Consider the following 18,012-nt stretch of genomic DNA (forward strand, 5'->3'; position numbering starts at 1 on the left):
CATGTTTTTGTTGTTTTGTGCTGACAAGTCAAGTTACATTTAGGAAAACAAAATAAAGAAACAAATTAAAGATTTAGGAAATAAGCACAAAAAATTACAAACACATGAAGCAGAGTAACATCAAATTAAAGGGCAGAATAAGTTGGTCACTAATTAATCGTCCTCTTTCATTCCCTAATGCTGTTTTCTGATTGATTCCCTATGATCATACTGCACTCTTGACTGAATGGCCTCTAAATGGATCCACATGATGAAATCTGCATATGCTGAGAATACAACCCATCAACTTTTCAGAATTTCGGCACTTACACCTTGTAATTCACATGGCTTTTTCTGTGTTTGTGCGTGTCGATATATATTTGGACTCATTGCATCAGCATCAGCAATGCCAAAGTCATGGGTTCAGTTCCCATGTATACTTTCTGGATAATGCATAAATGCAAATGAAATGAGTTAATGATTACAAGTTTGCCTGGCAGTAATATCAGTAAACCTTCGACATGCGTAAAATAGATTTATCCACAGATTTGTGTGCATGTGTGTAAGCTTGTGAAAACATGTATATGTGAATAATATAGTACATCAAAGGATGAAAACACGCTTGTGCACTGACCCAATGATGAGGATCTGGGTCATTTAAACTCGCACACACTTTCAGTCATATATAAAGGAATAGTTTAGGCCAAAATGGAAATTCGATCACTATTTATTAATCATATTTCTAAAATATATTTAAAATATTTAATATTATATATACATATATATATATATATATATATATATATATAAAATTTTCTGAATTTTAATTTTTGGTGACTGTCCCTTTAAGGATAATATGCATAAGTGCACAAACTTATGATCAAATAAATGTCTTCACGTCCATAGATTTGCTTGAACCCTTTTACCATTTAAAGCACTGGATAAAACAAAAGGAGCCGAGCACAATATGGAAACTTACACATACACACTCACCATGAGCACACACACACACACACAGAAGCTTGTATACTGTATACTCGTACACCACAACCATCAACATGTCTAATATTGCTTTGTCATGTTAAGTGCATTACAGTGATTTTGGCAGGAAGCCTAAAATACTGAACATATAATTCACAGAGCACCACTGTATTCTCAATCTGAAACACAAATGACTCGCATCAACACACACACACATACACACACTTCAGTGTGTATGCTTATAGAACAATCATTGCATAATCTGATCATCAGTTTGGAAACTCATTTGCTCTGTTGATAATTCACTCACACACTCACACATTCACTCACTCACTCACTCTGTCTATTTATTTACTCCGTATTGATCTTTATTCCTTTAATGCTTAGATATAGACTCTGTTTCTTCGCACTATGTGAGCTCTCTCTCTCCCTCTCCAGCATATAAATAACTATTTGTCCCGACCGGTTGAACATATTCTTCTGTTTTATCCCAATCTGATACCCATTCTGCCCCAGCACCTCCTCCATTCGGACCACCAGCATGGGGATTGTTTATAGCTCCGTACTGTCCGCCAGTCCTGTACAGCTCTTCCGTTTCATTGGCCAGTTCGTCCTCTCCCAGAATGCCACACTTCTCCTCACTGGTATCCTCAGCATCCGCCCACGGCTGCTTCTCACCTGATGCAAAGAGCCCTGAGAACATAGTCAAATCTGGCATATCAGGCGAGAAATTACAAAAGTAATTTAGAGTATTCATTATATGTGAAATAAAAAGAGATTTAACATGTTTGCATGTTGAAATTATAATTTGCTGGACACAACATACCATAAAAGATCACACCCCCATAATGCACCAGTGATGCAATGAGGAAGACATACTGCCATTCTTCACGTGTCTACAGGCAAAAATACATACATACATAAATAAATAAAGCCAATTAACAACCGTATAAACTATAGAAATCAGTTATTTGACATGTGAAGGTTGTGTGGTATTAGCTTGTACCTTATGTTTGGTCATGGCTCCAACTATGAGAGGACATACCATTCCTGACAAAGTTCCCACTCCATTGGAGATTCCCATCAGGATGCTGGCATAACGTGGAGCAATGTCAAGATGATTCACATTAAACCCTGAAAAGGAAAGAGAAATGTATTTTTCATGTATCTAAAACTGCAAATTCATATCTTGCCTAAACTGCAACTTCTACTAATTCTAATTCTCATAATTGTGACCTTATATCTCACAATCACACTTTAGTTCTTTTAATGTGACTTTAAATTTTGTAATTGTGACTTTATGTCTCACAATGTTACTTCATATTTTACAATGTCACTTTTATTTTTGATTTTATTAATTATCCTACAATTACTTTTTTATAAATTAAAAAAAAGAGCCAGAAATAGGCTTCCACTGAAGATATAGTACCTGAGAACTAAGGATAATAATTGTCATCTATGGATGCAGCACAGTTACTGTATGTACAGTAATGTACTGTTCGGGGTCATTCAATTTTATTTTTCAAAAGATTGGGGTCAATAAGAGAATTTTTTTTAAAGAAATTAATATGTTTCTTCTGCAAAGATGCATTAAATTGATCAGGAGTGAGACTAAAGACATTTATAATATTACTGTATGAAGAATGCTTCTTCCAAACTCTCTATTCAAGAATCCTGAAACAAAAATGATAATGGTTTACACAAAAATATTAAGCAGCACAACTGTTTTCAACATTGATAACGAGAAGATAATGGTTCTTGAGCACCAAATCAGCATTTTGAAGGATCATGTGACACTGAAGGCTGGAGTAATGATGCTGAAAACTCACTTGAAAACTATTCTAGTTTTAAAATTTTAAAATTGTAATAATATTTCACAATTTGATTGTTTTATCTGTATTTTTGATCACGTGAATGCAGTCTTGATGAGCATAATAAATTAAAAACATGAAAGATAAGTGACTTCTTTAGTGTGTTTTGTCTTTAATCTTTTCTTTTACTAACCTGAAATTGCAAATCCACTGAAACCAACCGCCAGTACAAGGAAAGAAATAGCTATTACTTTGGTATGTGAGAAACCAACAACCAAGAGTAGAGTGGCTTCCATTCCAAACCCTAAAACACACACAGACACACACAACAGTACAGTCTGTTGGATATAACATACAAGGTTTACTGTGGGTCAGTGTATACCTGTGCCATCCATTTCCTGCATGCTCTGATGCATCTGTCTCTGTGTTGTGCATGTTTGTATGTTATGTGTGCAGATGATTGTGAGAGAGTGAGTGTGTCATGCATTGATGCATCAGTGATTATTGCCCCAGCTGCCATTGCAGGACCAGACAAAGCAAAAATAGGCAGATAATCTGATTTGCGTCTCACACGCATATACCGTTTCTGACTCTGCACACGCTCTGTTGATTAAAACACACTTTGTGTGCTGGATTTACATTTATGACATTTATTATAGGGGAAGTTAACCAACAAAATAAATAAATAAATAAAAATAAACAATTATCTCATATTATGGGTATTTAGTCATGGGTATGATATATATATATATTTTTTTTTTTTCCTACCTCCACAGTTCATGAGTTTACGGACATTCGTTGTGGTCATTAGATTATGTGTTCTCAGGTAGTCAGCAAGTTGTCCTCCAATTGGCACGATAATGGTCATCACTAAATGAGGAAGTGCAGACACCAGCCCCACCTAAGCAACAGAAGGAACAAAAAGATTAGTTACTGAACAAAATATCTTCATCCACCTGCAAAATATATGTGTAGCATTATATGTGTGCATACAAAACCTGCATTATATATGTGCATACTGTGTTTCTCAACTAGTTTTGTTTTAGGACATACATTTTCCTTATAAACTCTTTAAAGATCACCACAAATGATTTACAAATTTCAATATGCTGTTATATTTTATTGTTTATATTTAGCATTGCTTTTCCCTGCAGTTTGCAACCCTTCATAACAGACATGTGATTTATGTTTGGGTTATGTGTGTGTGTGTGTGTGTGTGTGTGTGTGTGCGTTTTTGTGACAAATAATGACACAGGTATGACACAGGTATTACAAGGTGAAGGTGACTTTTCAGGACATTGCCCCATGTCCCCACTTTTCAAAACGCTTATAAATCATACAGAGTGAGGTTTTTTGGGGGGAAAGTAGAAATGCACAGTCTCCTGTGAGGGCTAAGTTTAGGTGCAGGGTTGGTGTAGGGCAATAGCACATACAGTTTGTACAGTATAAAAACCATTACGCCTATGGGATGTCCCCACTTTTCACAAAAACAAACATGTGTGTGTGTTTCACCTTGCTGATTTCGAAGCCAAACACTTCCTCGAAGTAAGCGGGCTGGCTGATGAGGAGCAAGTAGAAGGTCCAGCTTCTGCAGAAGTTGGCTACGATGATGGCATACACAGGCATGGAGGTAAAGAAGTGTCGCCAGGGAGTTTTAAATTTCTGCAGGGTAGCGAAAAACCAGAGGTCGAACATATCCAGAACAGTGCAGCAGGCAGCAATTAGAGAGATGAGAAATGAGAGAAGATTTGGTGTGTGTGTGTGTGTGTGTGTGTGTGACAGAGAGAATGGAATGTGTGAAAGAGTGACTAAGAAAGAAAAATAATGCCTGTGTTTGTACCTGCAGAGGGTTGACCAGGCCAGCGGTTTCCCCGATGGCATCCTCAATGTACTTCCTCTCCTCTGGTGTGATGGTTGGGTGAGCAGCTGGACTCTCATAGGAAACTAAAATCCAGAAGAGATACCAGAATATCCCAACACACCCTGTGAGGAGAGAAAATCATGATAAGAATTATTATATATAATGAAAATTATACATTATATACACTAAAGTATAAGCTTGGGGTCTGTTTTTGGGGTCACTGCGGCAAGATTTTAAAAAATTTGTTTTTTTTTTACTGTATTGTATTGTTAAAAAATACAGTAAAATCAGTAATATTGTGAAATATAAATTTTTCAATTTCAATATATATGTAATTTATTAAATATATAATGATTAAATGTATAATTAAGTATATTAAATGTATTAAATATATAATTTATTATATATTTTAATATTAAAATGTAATTTATTCAAAGCTGAATTTTCCGTATCATTACTCCAGTCTTCACATGATCCTTCAGAAATCATTTTAATTTGTGACCCTAGAGCACAAAACCAGTCTTAAGTCTCTGTGGTATATTTGTAGGAATAGCCAAAAATACATTGTATGGGTCAAAATGATTGATTTTTCATTTATGCCAAAAATCATTAGGACATTAAGTAAAGATCATGTTCCATGAAGATATTTTGTAAATTTCCTACTGTAAATATATCAAAACTTAATTTTTGATTACTAATATGCATTGCTAAGAACGTCATTTGGACAAATTTAAAGGTGCACCCTCAGATTCCAGATTTTCCAATAATTGTATCTCGGCAAAATATTGTCCGATCCTAACAAACTATACATCAGTGGTTTATTTTTAGCTTATTTAATCAGCTTTCAGATGATGTATATATGTCTGTTTTGAAAAATTCACCCTTCTGACCCTGGTTTTGTGGTCCAGGGTCACATACTGATTTAATGCTTGATGATTCTTTGATGAATATAAAGTATAAAAGAACAGCATTTATCTGAATAAGAAATGTTTTGTAACATTATAAATGTCTTTGCTGTCATATTTGATCAATTTAATGTATCCTTTCTGAGTAAAAGTATTAGAAAAATAAACTGACCCTAAAGGTTTGAGTGATAGCGTGTGTATATTGTATATTATATATTCAAGTGTTTGGAATAACTTGGTTTATTAAATAAACAAAAGTTTTATAATAAATATTGTATATAATTAAAATGACGTGTATATGCTACTTACCATACACATAAAACACTGAGGACCATCCGGTGTACTGGACCAAGACTCCAGCCAAAGGCATTGCTACAACAGCACCGGCATATGAACCTATAACATACAGTTTCTTAGTATGCTTCCTCTTATTAGTGCTATTCACTTAAATTATCATCAGTGTCAGCTTTGTACAAAATCAGAACTTGATTCAAGGTTCAAATAATCACAAAAATAAATTATATGTATATAAATTCTATTGATTATATCAGAAGGTTTATATAATGTATGGATTCAAATGATTGATAGACATCTTACCACAGAATGCTGTTGTTGCCAATCGACTTCTTTCAAGCGGCGGAGCCCACTTGGCCCAGATGCCATGACATGCAGGATATGACACACCCTTCCAATAGAGTAATAAACTCATTTAATATATATGTGACCATGATGGTAACAAAAAAAATTCTTTAGTGTGATGCCATGCATTTGGACTAATAAAACATTAATATTTCAGACTACTTCAGGTCCACACAAATCCACGCATGCACACAGATGGCATACCTCCACAAGCCCCTGGCAAATCCTGACCATGATAACACACCCATAGTGAACTCTTGCTGCTGCTGGGATCAGCATATTCAGTGTCGACGTGGCCACGATGGCGAAGCCAAACACCCTGAGACCAAACACGCATGCAGTACAGTCAACTGAGGCCTAATCCCAATGAAATACCATGCTAATATCTCACCACATGGGGCTGGCTGTCATTTTTCACTGAAAATTTATCGAGGTTGGTTTTTATTTTTGAAAGTCAATCTCTGTATATAAGCAAACCTTAAAGTCCACCAGGGTTTCATTTGTGACATTTGCTAAACACACACTGTCATTATATAATTTTATTATATATTTATCATTATATATGGGGTTGCCACAATGCAACAACAGCCAGATCAAAAGACAAAACACGTTTCCATAACTGGACATTTGACTTAATTGGACCCCTTCCATTTAAATACTAAATTTTCATTCATAAAACTCTTCAGAAAGAAAACACTTCAAAACATCAATTCGCTGATCGCATTACCTGTTAGCGGCAAACTTTTGACAGATGAATCCCCCAGGTATTTGTGTGACGATATAACCCCAGAAGAATGAGCCGTGTATCATCCCAACTGTCTCGGGGTCCCATGTGAACTGAGCAGCCTGGGTGGGAAAAGAGAGAGTCAAACTCCTCGCATCTAACATCTAACTTGTATTCGAACGCTTTCTGTGCAAAATCTGAGAATACTTTAGTCAGTTCAGGTTTTAATCAAAAATTTAAAAAATTACATTTTTTTTATTAAAAAAACAATTTCTTCATTCTGTTTCCCTTCGTTTTCTTAAACTCGAACGGATGTCCTTTATTAATTAAGCTGAATTCCAGTAGTGACACTGACCACTATAACAGGTTTCTTTCCGTAGTAAATGGTGTGGTCGTTGACCATGCTGACGATGGCCACTCCCAGGTTACAGCGGATGCCGAACGAGATGCAGAAGCCCAGGCCTGACAGGATGGCGATGATGTAACGACGTGGCAACCCGAAACACGTGCAGTCCACGACGGGAAGCTCCTTCTCCTCCACCAGCTCCGGGCGGCCCTCCGCTGACAGCTCGATAGTCTCACCATTCTGCTGCCGTTTCTCCAGGAGTCTGGACGTGAACACAGAAAGTAAAGGCCAACATAAGTTAAATTCAAATAAATAGCATAACAGTGTTTTCTCAATTCATATAAAAACATTAAACGCTGCACTTATCCCCAAGTAAAGGAACGCTTCACATTGTAATTTATTTTTTACACGTTTTACACCTGTTCCAGAGGAGGCTTAGAGCCGCTTTTGCAGTGTAGACAAACGTACAGTGTCACAGCTAGATGCAGGGATGCCAAGAAGAGTTTTAAGGGGAGTATGCAAGACAGAATTTTGGGCCCCCTTCTTCCAGGTGAACCATTATTTTTTGTTGTTGTTGTTGTTGTTTTGGATGCTTATTAAGAAATTAAAAGAAACTAGCTTAGACTATGTAATTAAAATAATTTATTACTTAACTTTTTTTTCAGGCAACACTGAAATATTTTATTTCAAGTAGCGAAAAAAAATGTTTTTACGTTTTAATTTTAATTTTAGTTTCAATACCACGGCAAAAACTATTAGCCTAACAAAGTTCAAACATTATTAAAGACAAGTGAACAGTCAGTAAGAAAAACACAAATGAACAAATTACAAGCAATAGCACAAATAAATAAGTGGAACAAATATAGGTGTGGGAATTTGTAGGTGTTCAAGTACAGAAAGAAACAGAAAGAAAAAGTACAGAAACTCCATTCAGGGTTTGTGTGTTGTCAGAGACAGGGCTCACAGAACACAATGAATGGAGTTGTTATTCACATCTTCTTGCACTTGAATAGGTTAACATCGCTTGGACGTTCAAATTGGCCTGGTGTATTTGTCTGTTAAAGCGCAAGAAAATGTGAAAGAGAAACTCACTTCAGGGCTTGCTGTGTGAGTACTGAATGGAGTTGTCTTTCTCCTAGTCTTGCGCTTTGTGTGCTTTTCACGTCTTCTAATGCTTTGAAATTGATTGAATGTTTAATTTGGTAAAGCTTAATAACGTGCAAATGCTAAACTTTGAGTACACCGCAGTGGCCCAATTGAACCAGTGAGAAATCCGTCAACTGTCACGAGTGTCTTTTCCGCTGGCCCCAGGCTATCGGGCTATCGGGCATCCTTATTGTCGAGCCCTAATATTTAATAGTTTTCCTACCTAGTCTCAGTAAGATATTATAATCAAGGAAGTGACAATAAAGAAATATAAAACCCATCAAAGCGTCTAAATACCGCAACAAGGGAATAGCAGAGTAGAGGTTTTAAATCTGCAGCTTTACTATACATGTAAAAAAAAAAACTGATAGCCAGCAAATTTAAGAGCTTCTTGTCCTAAACTATTCAGATACGTGAATCTGACTATGTATTTTGAAGTGACCAGAGCGTGCTCACGTTTACTCATCATCAGAGGTGTCATACTCATTCAAATCGAGTCTACGGCACGTGCCCCATCAGATTTTTGAGCCAAGTGGATTTTGAATACAGCTTCCAAAAGTCAAAAAATAACTGAATAATATATTTTTATATGCAATACAATCACACAGGTGTGATTACAATGTTCAGCACATCACCAGCTGCTAAATTCAAATATGCGTCCACGCTGTGGCTGCACTGAGCCAGAGACAGATGCGTTTTTACAGCGCTGCGCATTATAGCCAATCACACACAATTCTTTTGAGCTTAAGAATTCAATGGCCAATCGGAGACATTCAGATGAGTCAGCAGTGAGTGTGGGCGCTGTCTGAATTCTGCTCTCTGGAGAATTCTCTCATCAGAAACAACAAAGTGCAGATGTGCGAACGAAGTAAGTCAGAGATTCATTTTACAGTGTAAACAGCTTCAATGATTATAATGGGAGTTTTTGAGAGTGCTTGAATTCTGGCTAGACTTAAAGGAACACTCCACTTTTTTGGAAATAGGCTCATTTTACAACTCCCCAAGAGTTAAACAGTTGAGTTTTACCGTTTTTGAATCCATTCAGCCGATCTCCGGGTCTGGCGGTAGCACTTTTAGCTTAGCTTAGCCTAGGTCATTGAATCGGATTAGACCATTAGCATTTGGTCATCAAAAATGACTAAAGAGTTTCGATAATTTTCCTATTTAAAGCTTGACTCTTCTGTAGTTACATCGTGTAGTAAGACTGACCAAAAATTAAAAGTTGCAATTTTCTAGGTTGATATGGCTACGAACTATACTCTCATTCCAGCGTAATATTCAAGGAATTTTGCTACCGTACCATGGGTGCAGCAGGCGCAATGATATTACGCAGCACCTGAAAGTAGTCCCCAGCTAGGTAACTAGTTATGATAAAGCTGGGGACAACATGTACAGACAACACTGTACATGTCCCAAAATGTTGTGTTGTAGGACACCACAAATATGCAAATAAGAACGTTAACCCAGGGTTTATAAATCTGCGGTGTGAAATGTCAGATTATGAATTTGAATACCATTTAGCCAGGGTTTAGACTGACACATTGTTAACTATTTCATGCGTGAAAAATCCTTGGGTGTCAAAGGTCAAAAATACTTTAATCCGAAGCTATTTTTAGGCCACATACTATAAGGATAGTCCTGGATTAATCTGAGGTTAAGTGTCTTACTCAAGGACACAATGGTGCATGTTTATGTCTTGCTCCTTGTGGGGGTCAAACTAGGTTAATTTTGGTTACCATTCACCCACTAATGAAAAATGTTGCAGCCATTTTAAGTGTTATTGCACCATGCGCTTAGCTTTTATTTATTAAAATATTTGATGAACCAGTCAGATCAGCTATGTTTTATTGCACTTAACAGGTATTGAGCTAGGCTGTGAAGTCACATCCACTAGGGAACCCTCATAAGTCATGAAACTACATCACACCTAAAAGCAGGTGGGATGCAGAGGGAAGACACAGAGGGAGAGAGGACATGGAACAAGAATGAGGCGTCTCACTGGATAGCAGTACATGGGAGTCCAGCAGAGACCTAAAGAGAGACCATCTGGGTATGCAACCTGTCTGCAACGTTTCAGCCAATAAAAACACGCTTACATAGAAGCACACGAGCAAACACTTTCACAGACATATGCTCTGAAGCTTACAATAAGTATATGATTTTAATGTGCAGAGAAAATGCTCACCATTAAATCTGTCCTTTACACACAGACACTCTCAGTGTAACTACATAATGCCAAAATGTGTAATTCTCACAAATCACATCAAGAATGTAAGAAAAACAAAATCAATGACTTCTCTTTCAAATAAATGTTACATGGTTTTACATAAAGTAATAATAAGTAATAATGTTTCTTGAGCAGCAAATCATCATATTAGAATGATTTCTGAAGGATCATGTGACACTGAAGATGCTGAAAATACAGCTTTGCCATCACAGGAATAAATTCGAATTTAAAACATATTAAAATAGAAAACAGTTATTTTAAATTATAATAATATTTTGCAATAATACAAATTTTACTGTATGAATGATAAAATAAATGCAGCCTTAAAATGTAATATGTGACCATGGACCACAAAACCAGTCATAAGTGTCAAATTGATTTCTACATCAAGCTGAATAAATAAGCTTTCCATTGATGTATGGTTTATTAGGAACGGACAATATTTGGCCGAGATACAACTATTTGAAAATACTGAGAAAATCGCCTTTAAAGTTGTCCAAATGAAGTTCTTAGCAATGCATAGTTTTGATATATTTTTGTTAGGAAATTCACTAAATATCTTCATGGTACATGATCTTTACTTAATATCCTAATGATTTTTTGTCATAAAAGATAAATCTATCATTTTGACCCATACAATGTATTTTTGGCTATTGCTACAAATATACCACAGAGACTTAAGACTGGTTTTGTGGTCCAGGGTCACATATATAGTTGTATCAAATACAGAGAACTCTTCTGAGCTCCATGGATCTCATAGACATCTCACAATATCTGTCTTAATCTCATTCTCCCTCTATACTTCTTTCTCTATATTTCTCTCATTCTGTCACTGTTCCTACAAAAGCAGATCCCTTATAATCCCCTCAATCTCAAACGACACACAATCAGAGACAAGAGAAGAGAAACGAGAGGGAGATGATTGCACATGTGTGCTTGTATGTTGAGGAGCAGATTCATTCTGCAGCCATGATGTGCTGTACACAAACTAAAAACGTGTCTCATGGACATTAGAACACAGCAATGTGTTTCAATTATAACTCTCATGAATCATGCATGTCCCTCCCCTTCACATTCCCTCTTCCATCCCTTATCCACTGATAATCTGTGGCTCCACCCTCAGATTAGGATTACAGAAATTATAGACTTCCGGAGATAAATATGAGCAAAAAAAAAAAAAGAGTGACTGAGTGGAACAAGAGAGAGAGAGAGGAGAGAAGTGAGTGTTTGTCTTCAATATAACGCACACACATTCACTCGGGAAGATGTGTAATTAAGGTTAAAGCTAGTTAAAAACAGATTGCTGCCAACAGCAGCACATATGCTACCTACTAATGAGAATGACTGTTGGCTGTAATTAATATTTATTTTACAGTGAATTTTTACCTCTTTAAACCATGTGACCACAAAATAAATAAATCCGGGATTACAGATCATGCACTTCTGCATCTCGTTGCATGGTTCATGACGCACCCGCTGACCTGTATGTGTATATGTGTGTGTGTTTAGAGACTATTAAGAGACAGGTGTACCGCAGAAGGGGGTGGCATGAGGACCTTGCTTCGACAAACACTTTATATGGATAAAAGACATGCTGACAGAATCCTGTCCAATAGCATCTATTTCTATGTCAGCACATTATAAATATCTCACACAGTTACTAAAGTTGGATCAGATGCCAACACATGCATACTCATTATAACAGCACTATATCAGCAAATGTATAATAGTTTTTATTGATCTCATTTGCATATTATAGATTCATCACTTGACTGTTTCAAGACCAGCATGCCCAGGTGTACAATTCCTACACACATCTCTTTCACTTTCTCATCAGCATTGACTGCTTTGAATGCATAGATTTTGCTTTGAATGTTCAAAGGTTAGTATTAACGAAAACTAAAATTAAAAAACATTTTTCTTACTTGAAATAAATTAACGTTAACCGCTAATAAATACAAATAAAATTAAATACTAAAATATTTATTTCAGCTAATTGCCAAAGGAACATTTCTCATTTTTATTTAGTTAAAATTATAGTACTAAAACAATTAAAACTAAATAAATTGAAACTAATAAATACATTTAATTAAATATATTTTTCTAATATATATATATATATAATAAAAATTATAAACATTATAAAAACACAATAAATTAATGTGAAAACAGAAAATATCCAAATTAAATTAAATTTTACATATTTTCAAAATTTAAAACTACTGTCCCATGGCCTTGTGCAATACTAAAGTGACTTTCATAATCTCTGCAAAAGTAGTATATTATCCGGGTATTTTTTGCCTAATGATTTATGAATATTGGCTCATGCGTACTATCACGTACTCACGAAAACTTACATGAAAATTACAATATAATTAATGTAGTACATCCAGATTGCATTCATACTACATACTATAGTACTAATATAAGTGCTTACTAACCAAAGTACTTGTTCAAAAGAGAGTATGTTATTTCAGACATACATTGTAAAAAAAATATTTCAAAAAGTTGTTTCAACTTAAAATAATTTGTTACCCCACTGACTTAAAATTTTTAGTTTAGTCAACTTGAAATTTTAAAGTCAGCAGGCTAACAAATTATTTTAAGATGAAACAATTTATTATGATTTTTTTTTACAGTGATTACAGCAGTTAGCTTACAGACCCCAAATTCGGCATTCAAGGAGTGCAGATATTTGTCCCAAACACAATGAAATATTTGACTTTTGTGAAACTTTGCTTGTTTTACTCTGGTTGAGTCTGCGTGCTGCTTGATGACACACAATATCTCATAAATAGGCTTCTTATCACTGTAAAAAGTGATGAGTTGACTTAACTTAAAAAAACTGAGGAAACCCGTAGCCTTAAAAATATTAAGTATTTAATAAAAAAAAGGATAAGTGAATTGTCAATTGTCACTTAATTTTTTTTTTCAATTATTATTTACTTAATAATTTTAAGGCAACGGGTTTCCTCAATTTTTTAAAATTAAGTCAGCATCACTTTTTACAGTATAGCCACATTTTAGTCTACATTTCAACAATGAACAGTGACAGTTTTACAATATTTACATGTTGCAGGACAGCGTTATGATTATTTATGATGAATGTATACACCATGATGTAACCATCACAAATGAAAAAACAATACAGAATTACATATCATGCTGGACTGCATCTCATATTGTTGTGCAGGATCATGTTACATGGTTCATTACTGTTGAAAACTGTATTTAAGAGCTATGTAGATTTCTACTGACACCAAAGATCTTCTAAGCACACAGATGCATCAAACATACATTGACACACATGCACTCTTTCCCAGTTAATCCTGCTGTAAGAGGATGAAGGCACAACAGTAAAAAAAATACATAATCCTACAGTTCTCTCTCACAGCCTCCTCTCTCTTTCTCTCTGACCATCACTTTATCTATGTTCTGTTCATCCTTTTATCATCTTGTCTCACTACTCTCCTGTTGTTTCATGTACAGAGAGGTGTTCTGAATCTACTCGCCACTCTGACCTTGTTTGGTTAATTTCATGAAAAATTCTGATGATATTGTATAAAGGTAACAGATTAAAACTCATACACAAATCTCTTTTGCCCCTCCCCTACACATTTCTTTCTGTTCTACCATCAGTGTCGTTCTATGATTTTTATGCCAAACTCCTCTGACCCTCCCCTGCGTCTATTGAACAGATTGGGTCTCAGTGGGACCATGTCACCTGGGGAGATACTTCCCCCCTCCTGACTCACACACACACGGAAACGTATACACATCCCAGCAGCCTGACCTTCACATGCTTTCAGATAAGCAGTCTAGTCAAGAACAACAAGAATAAAAATTTGTGCAAAATAGTGTCTGGCACTGTTAGGAAACATTATCCTACCACACATTATAATTGTAAATGCAAGACCTAAATGTTTCTCTTCTAATCAGAACGAGTCAGAAATCTGAACAAATATTTAATTCATAATGGAACAAAATGAGTACAAGATATTTGAGTGTTTCTTAAACTACTGGCACTAACATGTTTGCTTATTTTTTATTAAAACTAATTTTTTTTTTCCTAACAATTCCATTTTAAAATATGAAAATTAATAATAAAATGTTAATTATTTCATTTGTTAAAATTATGATAATCTAAACTTGTCATCACAAATTTTTTTTTTTTTTTTTTAAGTTAGTGTATTTGCTTATGAAAGAGAGATTAAGTGCATGCTTTGAAATATAAGATGTGATGTGTAAAAATCACTGAAATACTTAAAAAAAAAAAAAAAAAATTTGTAAACTGAATAGCTGGAGTCACATGATGCTCTCGACCTAAGTGGCACAGTTGTGAGCTCCAGCGACCATCGTACTGTTTTCTTATTTTTACATAGAACTGCGTGGCGGTTTCATTTGAATTCTCAGCATCTAACTCTTAAGCACTCTTAGGCTACTATGTGTGAAAATAGCATTTGAGTTGTCTATTTAGGATCATAAAGCTATGGAATTATCCCTTGCAAAAAAAAAAAGAGTCTTAAAAATGTTTACAATGTATACAGACCGTTATAAACACAATGTTGGTGGATAAGATGTTAATGATTTTTAAGAAAAATTTGAATTTACCCATGAGCCGTATGTTGGCCATTGCCAATATCCAGTGAAATGTGTGTTTTAAGAGAATGTACTATATTAAAAAAATAATTTAAAAAAATCACATGTCTGAAAAAGCATCTATTCCTCAGTGAGGAATGACTGAATGAGCAGAGTGAGGTGGAGAGATGGAGTAGGGATGACAGAGGGAAAACTGCAGGTGTGAGGTGTGTGCTTGCTGGCCTGTGAGGCTGAAACAGTAGAAGGAGAGGCAGGCATTGCTGAGCTTTAAATGATTAATCAGCTGCTGATGCTTTCTCTAAAATAATATCAGGGACACAGAGTCACAGCTAAAGACGAGAGGCAGAAATCCAGATCAGCAGTTTACTTTTAACACAAACTTTAGTTTCAAACTGCACTTAAAGGCACAGGTTATCAGATATAAGACATCTATTATGCAGACAAAAGCACGATTTATTCGAAAAGTTCTATTAAATTCACTCTCTGGGGGAAACTACTGCGCACGTGCAGCGCTGCTAAAAACCACGAGTCGCGTGCCGCCCTTCACTTAATCTAGAGAGATCGCAGAGACGAGGAAGTGATGGGGAGGGGGCGTGCAGGGATTTGTCGGGGCGACAGCTGTGTGTGGGTGTGTTTCTCATGGGCTATTTTCGAGCTGGATTTAAACGTTTCATTGCTACCTAAAATCTATTGGAAGAGTAGCCTATGCGAAAAAGCGCACGGTTATGCCAAACTAATTTCACCATTGGATATTGACTTTACTGTGTGATGATCTAGGCCTACAAAAAGTTGAATTTATTTTAAACAGCCTACTTTTTATAAAACAAGACATCGATATCAGTGGTTATCAAACCTTCTTCCAGGCATTAGATTAACTTTTTCTCGAAAGGGATGTACTTTGACCTTTGAGCAGTCCATCCTGTCAGAATTTGCGCCTAAAATATCGAATTAATAAGATTTAACAAGGTATTTAAAACGCTCGCCCGCCACCAACAGCATGACAAAATACTTCCTTCCTAATTAAGATCGTTGTAAAAAAAAAAATATAGCCTACAATTTAGTTTAGCCTAGTTTAGTTGAAATAAATGTCTTTATTAATCATTCATTATTACTAATATAAAATAGCCTACTTGTTCTTTTTCGTTTGTATTTTGTTTAGTACTAAGTAGGCTACTCATGGTGTTTTGAGACCAAATTTGGCCACTGACTTTCTGTTCTCCAGTGCGTGGAATCAGAACTTGCAGATGTCCCGGGACGCGCGAGCTGTGCGGTGATGCGCAACGCTACCTGACGCTCAGGTGGAATAAAAAGGTTCATTTGAAATATGAACTCGCTCACGCGCACAGATATTAGAGAGAGCAAGCCACCAACGCCATGCGTCGGATGTCTGTGGCACAGGGTTAGCCGGGAACTAATCTGATCCATCTGGACAATCTCCTCAATCGGACTGAGTGGACGCATTACGTGCAAACTGATTACATAAGAACACCTTTGACTGAGAGTCAGTCACGACAAGGGTTTACACCTGACATCTTGAGGCAGGATACACATGCACAGAGAAGGGAACGCAAACACTTTTTGGGTACAGTGACCTTATAATACGGTTCCACCAGCATTTTCCCTCAGTAGCTAAATGCTGTCAGACCCGGTCACTGTCATAAACTCAACGCCTTTGAATTCCAGATAACACCTCAATTTCGATGTAAATCACTTTTGAACACCATGTTTCGTCTTTAAACAAGAATACACAGAAACCAAGAGAGAAGTATAAAACAATTAAAGGAAAACTTCTTTAAGTACCAGAATGCTTTGAGGATAGTAAGATACTTCCTCACCTGTGTATTTTCCCCAAAGTTTTTCCTGCCTGAGCCTTAAAGCGGTCTGGACGGATCTCCATCCTCGCGACTTCCGAGTCCGACCGGTATGCTCCTGTCCCGTGCGCCGTGCGCTCTCTCTCTCTCTCTCTCTCTCTCTCTCTCTCTCAGACACACACACAGAGATTTCCCTTACTATCTGTAGTTCAGTTATCCCTCTAATATCCGCCGCTCTGTCTTTCTTTTCTCTCTCTCTCTCTCTGTACGTGGTCCAGAATATATAGGTGTATATATATATATGCCTACTGTTTTTACTATGAATCAGAATGAGCTCTATGGTAGATCTTTATAACATTTGTTTCTGTTTTTTGAACTTGTGAACAACACACAATAACATTTACACAACTGCACATTACATAAAATAAGTACAATAATTGCGCGCACGCACGCACAAACACACATACATTAAAAAAACTAAAACAATGGATGCCTCATAAAGCATGAAGACTTAAATTTAAGACTTATTAAATATTGACATATAATCAATAAAAGCTTTTTTTTGTTTAGCTGCTACATTCATCATGTAACTAACCTTTAATACTCTACAGTAGGCTATATCACACAGTCTGTCACCTGTAAATAAAAGTTGTGTTTGGGCGCAGAGTTTCTCAGCATCATGTGATGGTCCCTGAGGCCCCTGTGTGAAAGTTTATGTGCAGTCTATCGCCACCTTGCGTTTACTTTAGTGATGTTTGCAGATTGAAATAATACGGATAATTTGGCAATTCATTAATAATGAATAGTTTATACAGTTTAATTATAACTGTTTGCCAGAGAACTTAAGATTTCATACAACATCTAATTAAGGTCAAATTCTTATTTTCATATCATGAAAACAGACTGAATCAACCTGTCTATATTTTTTGGGATGGTTACACTAACAAAAAGTTAAAAATCAGGTAAAAATAGCTCACTAAGGT

General features: G+C 36.0%; 1 protein-coding gene across 1 annotated transcript; it reads right to left on the reverse strand.

Annotated features, from left to right (window-relative positions):
- Positions 1–811: 811 nt before the first annotated feature.
- On the reverse strand, positions 812–17,173 carry LOC306850654 (vesicular glutamate transporter 1-like). Its single transcript, XM_079386401.1, has 13 exons — positions 17,054–17,173; positions 7,256–7,508; positions 6,904–7,022; positions 6,381–6,495; positions 6,135–6,222; positions 5,847–5,933; positions 4,612–4,754; positions 4,284–4,433; positions 3,540–3,672; positions 2,965–3,075; positions 1,967–2,094; positions 1,787–1,856; positions 812–1,653 (listed from the first exon to the last, which is right to left on the reverse strand). Exons 1-13 carry the CDS (start codon positions 17,113–17,115, stop codon positions 1,370–1,372), a joined length of 1,743 nt encoding a protein of 580 aa, XP_079242527.1. The 5' UTR covers positions 17,116–17,173; the 3' UTR covers positions 812–1,369.
- Between the last annotated feature and the right edge of the window lie 839 nt (positions 17,174–18,012).

This window comes from Barbus barbus, assembly GCF_936440315.1.
Source record: "Barbus barbus genome assembly, chromosome: 3".
NCBI classification, from domain to species: Eukaryota; Metazoa; Chordata; class Actinopteri; order Cypriniformes; family Cyprinidae; genus Barbus; species Barbus barbus.